The sequence below is a fragment of the Eumetopias jubatus genome, unplaced genomic scaffold (assembly GCF_037043125.1).
Source record: "Eumetopias jubatus isolate StellerSeaLion01/CBP00866 unplaced genomic scaffold, mEumJub1_p1.0 scaffold_13, whole genome shotgun sequence".
Lineage (NCBI taxonomy): Eukaryota > Metazoa > Chordata > Mammalia > Carnivora > Otariidae > Eumetopias > Eumetopias jubatus.
Window position 1 is genome coordinate 3,173,173 of NW_028274819.1, and position 16,005 is coordinate 3,189,177.

The window sequence follows — 16,005 nt, forward strand, 5'->3', positions numbered from 1 at the left end:
ACTGGGCAGCTTAGACAACACAAACTTGGCCTCTCCCAGTCCCGGAGGCCAGAAGTCCTAAATCAAAATGCTGCCGGGCCACGCTCCCTCTGGGGGCCCTGGGGGAGGATCCTTCCTGCGTCTTCCAGCTTCCAGGGCCCCGGTGTCCCTGGGCTGTGGTCCCGTCCCTCCAGCGTCTGCCTCTGACGTCGCACTTTCTCCTCCTCTCTGTCTCCTGTAGGGGTACCTGTCATTGGGGTTAGGGCCCCCCTTCCCCAAATCCAGGATGATCTGTCCTCAGTCCTTCCCTTAAGTACGTCTGAAAGATGTACTTTCCAAAGAAGTAGACTCCAAGTCCTGCTTGGAGGCCTTTCCAAAGAAGTCCCATTCCACGTTTGGGGTGGACATGCATTTGGGGGAACGCTCTCCAGCCACCGCACCCGTACCCATATAGTCACCCGAGGACCCAGATGAGCTCCGGGACCGAGACCCGCTTACTGCCCCCGCTTGCGCTCCCAGCCCCTTCACCTGCCGGCCTCAAGCTGAGGCCTGAAGAGCAAGGCTCCCGGGGTGGGGGGGTGGGGTGGGGGTTGATCAGCCCCCAGAGGCAAGACTCACACCCTGGGCCCTATGGATCTGGAAATGGTTCTCGTGCGTGTTGGCAGACGGAAGTCAGGGCCTGAGGGAGGGGCACGTGTTCTGACTTGCACAAGGCGCCAGGGTGGGGTGGGGTGGCAGGCAGTGGTGGACCCTATATCCACAGCAGAGGGAAGCTCTGGGGCCAGGCCGAGTCTCTGAGAGGGGACCCCCTGAGGTCACCAACAGAAGAAATCTCTGTGCCTACGGTGTGCCAGCACCGTTCCAGGCCCCGAGGGGTGCATGGCCAGCAGGACAGACAGCACCCTGCCCTCCCGAGGTTCCGGTTCTAGCGCGGGCAGGCGGGGGGGGTGGTGCTCCAGGGCGGGCAGGCGGGGGGGCGCGGGGTCCCCGAGTCCTCCGTCCATGGGTAAAGGACTGGCCTCCCCTGTGCTCGGGGAGGACCTGGCTCCTTGCGAAGGCAGGACTCTGCAGCCAAGCATCTCAGGTGGATGCCCAGCTCTGCCCCATACCGGCAGATATGTGACCTTTAGCTAGTCCCCAAACCTCTCTGAGCCCCAGCTTTCTCATCTGTAAAGTGGGAAAGAAGACCGTGCCTCCCTCCTAGGTTTGTTATGTGAGAGGCAGGATGGCTTGGGTGCTTCACACGGTGCCGGGCATGTTGTGAAGACGGGGCCTTTGGATCGTCCACACTCGCACTGATCAGTGCGTCTCGGCACCTGCTGCTGACCGGTGGTGGTCTTCTCAGTAGTGGGGCGGGGGGAGCGGAGGAGGGAGGGAAGTTCCTAGTGAGTGTGGTTCAGCTTTGATAAACTCAGACATCCTGAGATCCTCTGGCCGAGGAGAGTCAGTGTTGGGGCATTTGGGGAAAGGGGGTAGTAAATGGGGAGCGGAAGCTGGCTGGCTATCTAAAGATAGGAAGGAGAAGAACAAATACAGATGTAGCCTGGCCTTGGAGACAGGCCCCTGGAGCCAGATTGTGGTTGAGAAAGGATCTGGTTGGGGCAGGCGGAAACCACCGAACCATCGCCGGAGCGGCGAGGAGCAGGTCAGCAGCCCCAGCACAAAGGAGGACGAGACGGATGGCCTGGAATGGCCGGCCATGTGCTGGGACTCCAGCTTTAATAAAGAATAATGAGGCACGTGGCGGGGGGCGGGCGATCGGGAAATCCTGAAGAACTGGGACGTTAGGGGGAGACACCGGGAAGCCCCCTGGAAACGCAGACCATCTGCAGCCTGGCGGCTGGGCTGACTTCCGTCTCTGGAGGATTCGCCAACTTCCTGCTCCGACAGCTCTATCCAGATGCCGTGGGAAATGGCCCTGATGACTCAGGCAGAGGCGTGGCAGGGAGCAGATGGAGGGGGGGCGTCCTGCACAGAAGAGGGACACACAGCTGGGGACAAGAGCCTGCTCTGTAAGACAGCTTCTTCCTCGGGGAGCAGCTCACGGGCAGAAGTGAGTGCAAGCAACAGCGGCTTATGGGGAACAGAGCGTAGGGGCATCTCTCCAGCTCTAGAGGAGTCTGACCTCTGAGCCTTGCCTGGGCCAGGACTCCCGGGGTTGTGTGCGGCGGCCCAGTGGGAAGTACCAAGCGTCCTGGGACTTGGAGGAGAGAGAAGGCTCAGTGACACTTGCTGATTTCAAGAGGAAGACGCACGCTGCTCAGCGAGACAAGCAGAACAGCAGACACTTTCCGTTTCGGTCACTTTTCCAGAACCAAAAGCTCATCAGTTGGCCATGTTGGCCACGCAGGCTGCAGGATGCATTAGAAGATGCAGAGTCCTCGCCCCGCCATCGACTTGGTAAGGTGCGGGCCTTCACCCAGTTTTCCCTTCTGTCCATCAGAGGGGCCGGTCCACATGGGGGCGAAGCTCCCATCTGTCTAACATCCTTTACTCCAACAGGAGCTTTAGAAGGTTCCCACGTCCACTGTGTCTGTCTGTCCTCGCCACACAGCGCACAAGCTTTGCCACAGACCGAGGAGCAGCTGGGGTGTTTTCGGAGTCCTTGTGCGGTCGACAGCACAGCAGTCTTGGCTCAGATCAAGAAAACCACCTCTCGGGAGCTTCCGCTTTCCGAACTGAGTCAATCTGAGATGAGGGGTTGTAATTAAATCTTCCCCTGGGAAATAGAAGGTGGCGCGGGGCCTCGGGTCTGTGTCACCAGGGTGTCCTGAGTCTTTGCAGCTAATGAGCAGTCCTCGGAGAAGAAGGGGGTCTGGATGAGGCTTTCCTGCCCAGAACAGAGCTTGAAGGCTACTTGATTTATCAGAAAGTCTTAGCATCCAATTCTGGCCATTTGCTCGGATCTTCTCATTGACAGGCAACCTCCCCACCCTCCCTGCTCCAGCCTCTGGAAGTCCATTAGGAAGCTTCTGGCTGCAAAGAGCAAGAACCCACTCACAGTGGCCGAGGTGTCTGTGGCAAGCCTGAAGGAGGGAACGTCTAGGATCCGCTCCATGGCTCGGCGGCATCTCTGCAAGCCTCTTGGCGCCTCCCTCATGGCTGCACGTGCTCTCAGAGCAAATCCCAAGCAAGGATTTAGGGGAAGAAAAGGCAGTAGGAAGCCCCCCCTCTAAATCTCTTCCACAAGTAAAATCTTACCCAGAGGGCCCTGGAGACTTGCCCTCGAGTTACATCGGGCTAAACGACATCCTGTGACCATCCATAATGGCAAGGGAGGCCAAGAGAGTAAGTCTCTGACTCTTCCTGCCGCTATAGTGGGAAGCGACTGGGGGAAGCACCAGGAAGCGGGCGTGCGGGAGGGACAGGGCTCTCCTGGAGGTGGTGGCTGCTGAAGTGGGCTTTGAGGAATGAATAGGAGTTTGGCATATAGCAAGCGTGCAGAGTATGTTCCAAGAGCAGCACGCTTCTGCCGTGCCCCAGAAGACCTTCTCATGGGGCAGATGGCCCACTAATTGAAATGGGGATTGGAAAGCATGGCACCTACCTAACTAACCACGCTGTTTCAACAGTAGAACATTCACACACACGTTCAAGCCCCAATTCTTAGATGCTGGGCCTCCTTAGCTTTGGCTCCACTTGTAAGGAGGGGCATGTTTCTTTGTGTTTCAGGGAAGATTCTCCATATGATCTTTCTGAGTCTTTCTAGGGCATCTGATAGATGACCTTATTTCTAAAAAGTGTTTTCCTTGGGTCTTTTCTGAAGCTCAGATGTCGTGTCAAACTAGGTACCTATGTACAGTGATGTAAGTATGGCTTGTGTAGGAGGATTAAGACTTTTCCTGGCTTTTATGATATGTGGTCACAGGGGAGTTATTTTGAGGCACTCACATACACGTATCATTTGTGCCAATTCAAGTGGCTTTAGAACATTTAGGCCAGGATTTTAGAACCTGTGGCCCAAGGACTGCTGCTTGTGGTCAATAAAGTTTTATTGGAACACAGCCCCACCAGTTCACGTACATAGTGTCGGGACTCCCTTTGAGCCACAAGCAGCAGAGAGAGTAGCTGTAACAGGAACCATAGAGCCTGCAAAGCTTGAAATATTTACTCTCTGGCCCTTCACAGAAGGAGTTTGACAATCCCTGATCTAGAATGTTTGCGGAGCCCCTTTCGGGGGACTTATGTAGGTGCTCCCCGTGAAAATGTGTCTATTTCAAACTCTGAGCAACTTTAGAACTGCCCCTTTGGTGAAGGCAACCTCTTCTATAAGCATTAGCCCTGGGAACAGAAACAAGATATTCTGTGAGAAGAGATTGGTGGTCTAGGGGTAGACGGTAGCAATGGCCAGACCCTACCCTCCAGCACCTCCAGGGCCTGGCCTGGGTGTCTCATGCCCTCTCACCTTAGAGGTCAGTGCTTAGAGGCCCCCAAGCCCCTCACCCAGCCCAAGTTCAGCCCCCCTCTCCAAAGCCAGAAGGGTCATGCCTACGTTCATTCTGGCTCCCACAGAAGGACACGGCTTCCAGCGTTAGAGCTGTGGACAACGTCAGTCCACAGCTCCCTGAGGGACTTGGGAATGGTCTGCCCATAGCCCACTCAGTGTGGTCTTTTTAGGTGAGTTTCAAGACCAACAGATGGGGCAGGCCTGGCCTCTCGCTGTAATTACCACAGGAAGAAAAGTCACAAACAGCCCCCTTCTGCACTCCTAGCAAAATGTCAGGTGGTCATACTGTTCCCCTGACTTTTTGGGTTTTTTTTAAATATTCAGTTCAGGACCAAAGGCAAAGGTTTACAAGTAGGACTTGCTACTGGCTGAGCCGTGTGGCCCTGGGCAGACCGTCCCCCTCCAGCTTCATGGACTCTCCACCGTGAATGACCCCACTGCCTGCCGGGCCGGGAGGGGGGAAGAGGTAGACCGTGGGAGAAGGTTTCGTGGCGCTGTGGGTACTGTGCCCTCCTGCAGGCAGTGATGGGGGGGGCACCCAGCTCCTCCCAGCTTGGCCAGGTCCAGCCTGGTTTTAAAAACTGAAAGCTCCCTGTGTCCTGGGCCGCCCAGAGCACTGGGTCACCCCATCTGCTCACAGATCGTATGTGAGAGTCCCGGGTTCAGGCTTCGTTCTGAGTCAGGAAGCTTCAAGTACCTACTGGAATATTCTGATTTTCCATCTTACAGACAGGAAAACCCAAGCCCAGTGTGGGCGAGGGTCCTGTCCAAGGCCCCACTTCCAGCAGTTGCCCCCACCCAAGCCTTTCCTGTTCTAAGGCGGCCGTCTTCCCTTTTAGACCCCATTTCCTTTCCTCCCAGCGGGGAGCGATGATCACCTCCCGTTCGCATTATTTTGTTCGCATTTCGGCCGTGTCTTTGTCTTCTGCACCAGCCGCTCTTGGCAGGTAACACGCCTGGTAGTACTTAAGAAATGCTTTTGGGTGATATATTACAAAGTAATGAGACAATTTAATTTGAATCAAGTTCTTTGCACATTATTGCTTCTATTAGGAAAAACTTGTATTGCTTATCATGTTAGCGACGAGGAGGAACATCAGGCAGGGTGTTTTCGTAATTGCCGATCTGGAGCCGCAGATCCTCCTGTACGAGTGCGTCTCTGCTGAGTGGGTGTGTGGGCTCCATGGGGACAGAGCCCATGTCCTCACTGGTGCCCCGTGAAATGCCGCCTCCCTGCCCGTGGAGCAAGATGGGCTCTCAGGAGCCAGGAGCAGCGTCAGTTGTGAATGAATTGCCCACACTCCTAACTTCCTGCATGTGACGTAAGAGGCGCCGTGCACAGCTTGTGTCTCAGAACACACCAAGATGGCACCGAACGTGGGGCTTCATCTCACCTGGGAGTTATGGCAGCCTCCTTGCTTGCATGGGGCGGGGGTAGGCAAGAGGGCAACACAAGGTACTCCCCGACCAGGAAGCAGGAAACAGGATGCAGGGAGTGGCAGCCAGCGTGGACAAGGGCTGAGAGGAGGCAGCTTAGCGGCAAGTGACAGATGACTCGGGGAACACCCCCCCCCCCGTGCTTGCTTGCGGCTGCCAGGCCTTGCCAAGGATGAGCCCCAGCTCTGCCCCTGCCCGCCCATGGAGCGGCCCTCTGTGCCGCCCTAGAGACAGCGCCACCGTGGTGATCTGGGCCGCCTGCCCGCGCCTGGCGTCTCTGTGCAGCTGGGACACCTGTTGAGGCCACCGGCACCCCCCTCAGAGGAGCTGACGGGCTCTCTGTGTAGCCTCATCCTTCCTGATTGGCAGAGCCTGGAAATTTCTAGGACAGCCACTGTCATTCCCAATCCCTGGAGGTCCCTCTTTCTAATAGTGTCCCAGTTCCTGCCTGCATCAGGCTGTCGCCGAAATGCGTTCACCAGGGGAGTGACCGAGATGAGGCTTCTCTCGGGCTTCCCTTTCACTGCCCTGGAGAGGGCGGGGACCCCCCCACAACCGCTCCTTGCAATAAATACACCAGCCTCCCTAACGGGACTCCTCCCAGGACCCCTACCACTGCTCCAGCGGTCCCAGCCCAGACCCGCCTCCCATACGTACGGCCCACATGCGGTGGACCTCGCTGGGGAAAAGCTCTGCAATGATCTGGGGAATTTTGCCTTTGAACCCATGTGCCTGTGAGTAGCTCCTTGCGGTAATTCCCCCGAGGCTCCTGTGAGTTCTTTGCCCTCAGCTGCATACCCAAAAATTCTTTCAAACTGAGAAGATCTGACTCGCCCGTGGTTTTTGCGTGCAGTGATATGTTTGTGGATACAAAACTTAATGAGTAATGAGGTTGACCCCACATTAGATTTCAGAGACACTCAAGCACGGACCGATTTGCATGTGGCTGTTTGCTCTTCGGATTTCACAGCCAGTGGATTTTGTTTTCCAGGTCACAAGCATGTCTGTGGGACCCCACAAAGCACTGAGGCCATCAGGGGCTGGGTTGTAGGGCCTGATTGCTGAAATGTCCCTGCTGCCTCCCAGCCGGCAGCTCTGCACCCCTCCCCACCACTCCCGCAACCCTGAAGGGGGTCAGCCCGCCCAACTCACGGCCCATCCCCCTGTGTGTGTGCCCACTCCTGCTGACTCCGGGCACAGCGCCCTCCCGCCTTGGTGCCTCGTCTGACGTCCAGTTCACGCTGGTGGCTTGGGGCAGGTGTCACCAGCAGCACCAGCAGACGACCCTGAGCGTGAATCGTGAAACGTGGTTGTCGGACATTCCAGCACGGCGCAGACCTGGCCACAAAGGGCTAGCGGGAGAAGGTGGAACTGTGGCGTTCTCTCGTTGTGGCCTTCTTGGGTGACGCTGGGGACGAGCAGGGGCTGCCCGGGCCTCCACCCCAGCCTCTCGCCAGCCGGCTGCATCCCCTGGCCCTGGCCCTGGGTGGGCAGGCAGCCGACACCCACGGCCCTGTGTGATGGGCCTCTCTGGCCTCTCTCTGGTGTGCCTCAGAACCTGTATCATGTAGTCCCACCTCCTTCTGGAATGTTCTCCTCTCCCTCTTAACCTCTCTGGCCTTGCGACCCATTCACGCCTGCTCCTGCATCCCCCCTCCTCCTACAGGAAGTCCTCCAGCCTGGTTCTCACAGCACCATATCCTGCACACTCCTGTGACTGTTGGAGTTAATACTTGTCTTCCCGCTTGCCCGGTGTGAGAGTTTCCCAAGGCTTCTGTAACAAACGACCGTGGGCTGACGATACAGAAATGCATTCTCCCCAGTTCTGGAGGCTGGAAGTCTGAGCTCACGGTGTCGGCAGGGCTGTGTCCCTCCGAGGGCTCCGGGGCGGGGTCCTACCCCAGCTCTTCCAGCTTCCAGCGTTTGCCAGAAATCCTTGGTGTTCGTTGGTCTGCAGCTGCATCCCTCCAATCTCTGCCTCTGTCTTCACCTGGCTTCTCTGACCGAGGTGCCTCTGTGCCCCAAATCTCCCTCTCTTTTCCCTTATAAGGAACAGTTGTTGGTTTTAGGGCCCTCACTAAATCCAGGGGGGAATCTCATCTTGAGATCCTTAACTAAACACATTTGCGAAGACCCTGTCTCCAAACAAGGGCACATGCCCTGGGCCCGGGAAGTTAGGACTTGAGCACATCTTCTGCGGGGCCACCATTTAACACGCCACACCTGACGTCTCCGTAAGGGCCAGACTGGGCCTGGTTTGGTCTCTGCAAAGTGCCAAGTATCCAGTCCATCCCCTGGCACTTAGTAGGTACTTAGTGAGTTATGGCTGCATTCATATACTAGTGAATGTAGCTTAGCCCCTGGTCCTGGCTGCTCCTGAACTTCACCAAAACCCAGTCCCTATGGAACAGGAGCAGGGAAGAAATGTAGCTGTCTGACCTGACGGTCCCATCCTAGCCCAGGTCCGGAGGGCTCCGGGGGAAGCCATCGGGTCTACCCCAACAGTCCCGTGCTTGAGGTTAAAACGCCCGCCGTGATCCTTCCCTGTGCGCTCGCACATCTCGGCCACCCCAGGCCTGGCTTCCTGTGACTCTCCCTCCTCCGGGATCAGGCACCACTGCCAAGGGAGCTTGTTCGGGACTGACGAATCCTAAATGCCAGTGGGCATCCCTGGCACCTGCTTCCTCCCGGACCAGGTGAACAGCTGCCTTCCCTGTAGGCCCATGGCAGGGCCCACTGGGAGAAAGTGGACCTCGGGCCACAGTTGAAGCCACATGATGCCTGGACACCTGTGGTGTTGCTAGTCAGATGCCAGGAGGTGTGTTCAGGCCCGCCAGTGGCGTGGGGCCTCGGGGCCCACTGTGTGGCCAGTCCTGATTTCCATGATCCTCTCGTCTTGTTCCAAGCGAGTTCAGTAAACTCTTTACTGTGGTGGGCAGTGGGACTGCTGGGCGAGTGAGAACACGGAAGCCTTTCGTGATCGTTGCCACGTGGCTCCCAGGAGAGCTTTGAAATGGAGCCATCTCCCAGTCTTGATGTGGTTCTCTATGGATACCTCTTACATTCTTCAAGGCAGCCAATGGCCTATACTCCATCTTTGTATGAACTAGAAAAAGTTGCTTGCCCCTTCCTCAAGGCACTTTACTTATATCTGTGCCAAAATAACCATAATAAATACAGGGTTCTGTGATGGCCATCATGTAAATTGTATCCTCTGTAGTTGCACTGTGCACAGCCTGCACAACTGTACTTGGTGGGGCTAGATGCCTGACCCCTTTGCCTTCTGCAGCTCCTGCTACAGGAAACTGGCAAAGAAGGGGACATTTTGTGTTCATTAAACCCACCCTATTCAGAAAATACATTTGAAGACGGCACGTCCAGATTACGTTTTTTTGTGTAGCCAACAAACCTAGGTAGGATCTCACCAAGAAGAGGCATTGTGCTACCTAGGGAGATTCAGAGAGGAACAAGGCATTGATGTTTGCTCCCAAGGAGCCCACAGTTGATGGGTTAGTGGGTGAGAAGGGTCCCCTCAGAGGCTTGGGCCAGGCTCGAAGGCACCCTCGGGGAGAGAGTGTGTGACATTGACCGTCGTCGGGAGGGTTTGGGATGGCTTCCGCCTAGGGCAGAGAGCCTGTGAGTGACCAGTGGTGGGGAGGGCATGGCAGGCAAAGGGAACACAGAGCACAAGGCGGTGAGGCGTGAAGGGCCCATGTGTGAGCACTTGGGTAAAAGACAAGGCCAACGGTAGAGCGTTTCAGGGAGTGAAAATGAGCCGGGGGGACCCTGCGGGAAGGCGGGCAGTGACTGGGGTCCTGGGCAGGGGGCAGATGCAAAGCAGGGGTGCAGGGTGATCACTAGGGCTGGGCTGCTGGTTTCACCAGGCCATGTCCCCAGGGACCAGGTGGCACCAAGTTCAGCAGCGTGGGGCCCACGTGGGCGCCAAGGCAGTGTCCCTGTGAAGACAGCTCCCACGCGTCTGGGGTGCATCTGGTGCGCGGCCAGAGTGGCCGGGCTGAGGCCGTATGGCCTCTGGTTTCTGGGGCTTCCGCCCAGCTCCCGAGGCAGCTTGCAGAAGCTGTGTCCGCCTGCCACAGCTTCCGCGTGTGGCCATGGCTGTCCTCCTGAGACCGCTTTTAGATTCATAAACCAGCTTAAGGAGCCCTCTGAGAGTTTCTCATCTCCAGGCAGGTTCCTCCCGAAGGCCCGGGGGTGGGAATGCCCAGTCTGATTTGTGGGGGTAGAGGGAATGCTGCGCGTTTGTGCCGTTCGGATGAAACTAGACGTGAGCTCCTGTTTCAAGGGAACGACACTTGCATTTGGATCTCCCGCTGCTTTTCACGGTTTGCTACAAAGACCGTCCGCTTTTAACGGCCTGGGACTTCCCTCCCGCTTGTGTCTCAGGCTGCCTGGGCCCAGCCCACCGCCTGCAGGAGGCGCTCCACGATGCTGAGCTGCTCCTGCCCTCTGGGTGCGACCCAGGATCCAGGGATTGTCCCAGTTGGAGGCGTGTGCACTGAGACCCTTCTCCAGCCGGCGGTGTTCCTTCGCCGCCTCCCCTGACACACCCAAGCTTGACCCCTACCTTGTGGTCACGCCTGTTCTGCTGCAGCCCACAGACATGATGGGTGCACGGTACCCTTTGCTGGGCACTGTGGGCGTCTGTGGTGATTCCGTCCAGGACCCCTGTCTCCCAGGGGATTGGGCACGAGATGGCCGTTTCCCCGTTAGGGGGCCTTGTCCCAGCTGCCCTCCAAAGTGCCTACTGCCTCTACCTTGCAGGTGGTGACACTGAGGCTCTGAGCAGCTGAGCTGGTAAACGCCTGAGCTGGGATTCAAACCCAGGTCTGTGTGTGAATAAAAGTAAGACAGGGTCATGAGGGGCAGGGGCCAGGGGCTGCTTAGGTCCTGAGGTAAAGCAGGATGGAAGAGACCGGAATCCTCCTTCGGCTCGGAGACTCAGGAGTTGGGCGCTTGCTCAGCAAGCAGGACACAGCCACACGGATTGGGGGCAAGATGGTGGCGGCCCCGAGTGGGAGTCAGGACGTGCTTTGGCGAGGGAGGAGTCGCTGGGAGGACTCAGAGGGCTCAGAGAGGGGCTCCGTCGTTAGCCCGGGAGGGGTCCCGGGGAGGGGGGGGGCATTGGCACATGCAAGCCCTCTCTGAGCAGGGTCGCCGTTCCTAACACGTGCTGCATGCCTGGGCTGCTGTGGGTTACCTCGTCCACCCCTCCTCGGCCCACAGGGCGTGTTTTGTTCCTCATCCCATTTTGCAGAGTGGGACACTGAGGCTGTGAAGGTCAGAGTGACCTTGGGTCAGAGCACAGCTGGGATTGGAGCCAAGTTCTGTGCGATGCCAGTGCCACCCCTCACCCACCACAGCAGACCATCCCCGTGCGGTCGGCGGGGTGCGGTTGTGCTGGCCCCAAGTAGCTCCCCATCGTGGGGGGACATCTGGGAGGAAATGTACGGTTGCCTGCAAGCCACACGAAGCCCGAGGCGGCATTTGGTCCTGCCGGCAGAGTCAGCCCGTGTTAGGGCCGCCGCCTGGAATGCAAGACAGGTGGCGGGTGTCGGGGGCCGCTTGTGCCCCCAGGGGAGATAGGGCTCGGGGGCTGCTGGCCAGCAGCTGCTCATGCAGAGGGCGAAAGTGGGGCCCAGCTTTCGCCCTCGTGAGCCTCCGCTAGAGAAGCGGGTCGCAGGGCTGGCACCTGCTCGGTGCCCGAGGGAGCCACTGGGCCAGGGCCCTCCCCGTTGAGGAGTACAGCGGGAAGCAAGGCAGGTGGGAAGGGAGGCCAGGTCTGCGTCCTGGTCGGGGGAGGCTCCCTGGAGACAGGAAGGTGGTCAGCCGGGCACAGGGTCCACTCACCACAGAGCTTCTGCCTGCCCCCAGTTCCTCCTGCCTTGTGGTTCCCCAGGTCCTGGCTAACCGCCAGCCTGTTGCCATTTCTGAGGGCAGCTGATGGCTCCCTGGGGCTCCCTTGGCCCACCACACCGTCCTGGGAATTGCCCCGTCTGACCTCACAGTTACCCCCATGGCTTCTTCTTGCTGCCTTATAATGTGAGGGTGAGGTTCAGAGGTTTTAGGGAGCCCCATCACCTACTAAAGGCCAGGCCAGCCGTGTGACCCTGGGGCTCCCTGTGCCCAGGGTAGCAGGCAGAGCAAGAGCATGGGGACAGAACCCCTCCTCGAGTCTTAGACCACCCTAGACCCGTCATCCCCAATTTCATGGGCTGTCGGTTGTGAAAGTAAGTGTCTGCACTCTGCCAGCCCTTTCTTGGAAGATGGGGTCACCCTGGCAAGTTCCTTTGCATGCTCGTCCGCTGCAAGGGCAGGAGCTCGGGACTGGATCAGGACATGTGTACATTCTCCAGCTGTGTCCCCCAACCCGTCTGAGGCTCCCCTGCCTCATCTGCGTGCTGGGAAACTCTTGGCAGCCCATCGCTCTGTCCAAGCACCCCTGTCCTTTGTCCTCCTGGGGCCCGATCTGGGTTGGCTGAGCTGCTCCCAGTTGGCTGCATGCTGGGGCCCTGCGCTCCCTGCAGGCTGTGAGTCCAGTGCTGGACAAAGCTGACCTTCAGTTGCCTGTGACTTCCAGCCTGTCCGCACGTTGCTCCCACTGTTTGCTAGCTGTGTCCCCCAGCCTCCCCCTCCGAGCCAGGGTCCTGCTGAATTCCTCAGGACCTCGGGCACGCAGCCCTCTCTCGGCCAGCCCCTTAGGACCCTGGAGAAGGCCTCTCCACGTCGCATCCTGCCCCTCCTCCTTCCCTGCGCAGTGGCCTGGCCTTCCAGCTGCTGACTTACTTACTTCCGGGGCAGCAGCGAGTCCTGGGGGGAGGCCGCCCCTGGAAGGTGGGGAGGGAGGGCCATCGTTCAGCCCCGGCCGTGTGGCCCGCCAGGAAGTCCACTTCCGTCCCGCGCCCCTGGGTGCCTCCGGGGGTGGACGGTTATGTGGCAAAGCGCCCTTACTGTAAATGATGGGAGGCTTTGGCAGCTGAAGCAAAGTTGGAGCTTTTGGGTTTCTTTCCTTTAAAAAAAAAAAAAAAATGCCGTGCCAAGAGGCAGGCGGTGGGGCTTTAGGCTGTCTGTCCAAGGGGGTAGCCCCCGAGCCCCGTGCTCCCTGTCCCCACGGCTCATCATCCCCTAAAGGAGCCCATGTCGTTCGACACCATGGTTTTGGTGTCGCTGGAGTGACCTGCCTCCTCCTGCTAGGAGCCCCCACCCCCGGCAGCGCCCCGGCCGCCCCCTCCGCCAGCCTGCGGTTTCTCTGTGCTGGATGACGCCGCGCAGCGGCTGCCGTGGCATTGTGGGCTCCCTGGTGGTTGTCGGGACACCACATTCATTCGGACTGGGAGGGAGGGGTCGCTGCCTCTAGGCACCGGCTCGTGTGGAGAGCAAATAGAATTTGATTTTTGAAAACCCCTTCAGGAAGAAGAAGAAGAAGAAGGAAAACAAAACCAAAAAACAAAAACCTGCTGCCTCATTTCTCCTCTGGCTGCTTTCAGCGGGCTCCCCTGGAAGATGCATCGGCCTGGGCACCCTGGCTCTGCTGCGCCTGGTAGCTCTGGGCCACTTACTTTCTTTGCCTCTGGGTGCCCGGAGCCAGCCCGCGCTGCCATGGCTCGGCGGCCTCCCCACCATGCCTGACTCCTTCCTCCCGCTCACTCGGCTCCGCTCCGGCTCTGCCTCTGCCGGCCCCCCCCTCCGAGCCCCATTGTGCCGAGCCCGCCTATCCCGTTCGCCGGCCCCCCCAGCTGCCTCCGCTCCTCCTGCTCCCTGTGCTGCTTAGTTTCCTCCATGCTGCCTGGATCCGGCGAGCTGGGTGATTAATTGGCTATGATGATGAACGTCCCCGGCGGAGGATCAGCCACGGTGATGATGACGGGTTACAATAATGGTCGCTATCCCCGGAATTCTCTCTACAGTGACTGCATTATTGAGGAGAAGACAGTGGTCCTGCAGAAGAAGGACAATGAGGGCTTTGGATTCGTGCTCCGAGGGGCGAAAGGTAAGAGCGGCTGCTCCCAGTCTGGGTGCGTTCCCATGTTGTGTGAGTGTGAAGTGAGTGTGTGAGTGTGTGTGAGTGTGTGTGTGTGTGTGTGTGTGTGTGTGTGCACGCCGTATGAAAATGCTCCCCGGCTCAGAAAGAAGCCTTCTTCCTGGGGGCACTTGGTTGCTAGACAACCGTGTTCTTTAACATATTCTGCCGTACTCAGAAAACATCGGGGCTTCCTTTAGGAATATTTTCAATTTTCTGTACACAGTATTGCTCTGAACGAGCTCTCGCTGTCTCTCTCTCCCTCCCCCCACCCGTTTTTTGTTTTTTATTTTTTTTTTAAATCGTGGGTTTAATCTATATTTTGTGGTTTAGTTCAGCCCAACTGTGGCTGGATTTGGAGCTCCTGGTCTCAGATATCCAGAATGACCCGGTGCTGAGTTTCAGACATCTAGAAACTGCCCCATTCTGGGAGTGGGCTTTGGCTCCAAGTGCGGCGGCGTCTGTGTGTGCCCGCCTCTAAGGTGACTTTGCAAAGGAAATGTGGCAAGATGGTCCCCTCTGCCGTGGACTGAGCCGGCAGCGTACACGTCATGTGGCCTAGGGTGGGGGGCTCCGGGGATGCATTCCATGGCAGTGCACCCCCCCCACCAGCCCTTCACTTGGGGGCTTCCCTTTCAAAAGAAAACAAAATGGCATCAGCTCCCCAGGAGAGGAGACATCTGTCCACCGCGTGTGTGGGTAAGCCATGTGTAAGTTTCATGTCAGAGGCTCTGTGCTGTGCCGGGTCCTGCACCTGAGCTAGGAAAGGGTTCCTTCCCTGGGCGGCAGCCCCACCTGCCCGAAACTCAGGCTGCTCAGGAGCCATCTGTCCAGAGAGAGAAAGAAAAGATGAATCTGTCCCCATGTGTGTGTGTGTGTGTGTGTGTGTGTGTGTGTGTGTGTGACTGTCTGAGTGATGTTGTCCCCTCCCCCTGCTGGGGTCATCTTCATCTCCCACCCATCCACCCCTGGCTGCTCATAACTACCCAGGGGAGTCCATCTCTTGCCCTGGAGTTTTGCTCGGCAGCCATGTGGGGCCCAGATACCAAGGCTCAGCTTTGCTGAGGAGCGGGGCCCCAGCCTTCCCGTGGGTGCTGGCTGCAGAGTGGTCGCTGAGAGCCGGGCTCCCTGCAGACGGAATTCATAAGCAGATTCCAAATCCACAGCCACCCACTGGGTCAACGTTATGATCTGTCCATGCTCCAAGTTGAATTCCCTTGGTTGCGAGTCTACGTAGATATAAATTTGGCAAGTGGTTCAGTGTGGTGTTTCTGGAGCTCTGTGTGGTTATGGGGGGAACTTTTCCATTTTTAGAACTGAAAATGTTTAGTCACTGATGCTTTTAAAGAAAATGACAGGCATGTACATAAAGACATGTATAGCAGAGCATATTATTCAGTGTTTTTAACAGAAAGGCCAAGAGATATGGTGGCACCAAAATGCAGTTGGCTTCGTTGCTTGAGTTGGTGTTGACCCATGACTGTGACTCTTCCCAGGGGAGAGCAGGCCTGGAGCACCCACTTCCAACGGGAGACATACACACCCCCTTTCTCTCAGGGGCCCGTGAGGGGCTGGGGCTGCCAACCTGGAAACACCACCCAGGCTTGTACTGAGGTATTCCTTGTCTTCCCAGCGGATACGCCCATTGAAGAATTCACGCCAACGCCAGCGTTCCCAGCCCTGCAGTACCTGGAGTCTGTGGATGAAGGAGGGGTGGCATGGCAAGCCGGACTGAGGACTGGGGACTTCCTGATTGAGGTAGGGACACGGGTGTTTATATCTTTCTGCTTGGGGAGAGCGCCGACTCTCTTAGGGTTGGGGTCCATGGTCTTAGCAGCGCAGCCATTGAGCCAGACCTAGGGGGACTCACGGAGGCTGCCGTGGGCCCATGTTGTTTGGTTATTTCCTGGTCCATCCATTGTGGATGCCATTTCCTGTGGACTCAAGTGTTTGGACTGTCTTTAAGGCTTTGGCTGTACCTCTTGGGAGGTGGAAATGTTCGTGGAAGTCGGCCATTGGTCTTGAAGTAGAAGGTAGAAGGAAGAGACACATGGTTGCCGTGATGTTGGGGATGCACATGGATCTATGTGTGGTTCACTTGTAG

General features: G+C 57.6%; 1 protein-coding gene across 13 annotated transcripts in view; it reads left to right on the forward strand.

Annotated features, from left to right (window-relative positions):
* The window catches only part of SHANK2 (SH3 and multiple ankyrin repeat domains 2), a 427,977-nt gene that overhangs the window by 272,950 nt on the left and 139,022 nt on the right, over positions 1-16,005 (forward strand). For 11 of the 13 annotated variants that reach the window (XM_088018088.1, XM_088018082.1, XM_088018083.1 and 8 more), the window contains 2 exons: positions 13,789-13,871; positions 15,535-15,659. In XM_088018088.1, coding sequence (XP_087874214.1) covers positions 13,789-13,871; positions 15,535-15,659 — 208 coding nt within the window. Of the gene's footprint in view, positions 1-13,699; positions 13,872-15,534; positions 15,660-16,005 lie in introns of those variants that run through there. The other 2 variants (XM_088018092.1, XM_088018093.1) reach the window with 1 other exon arrangement.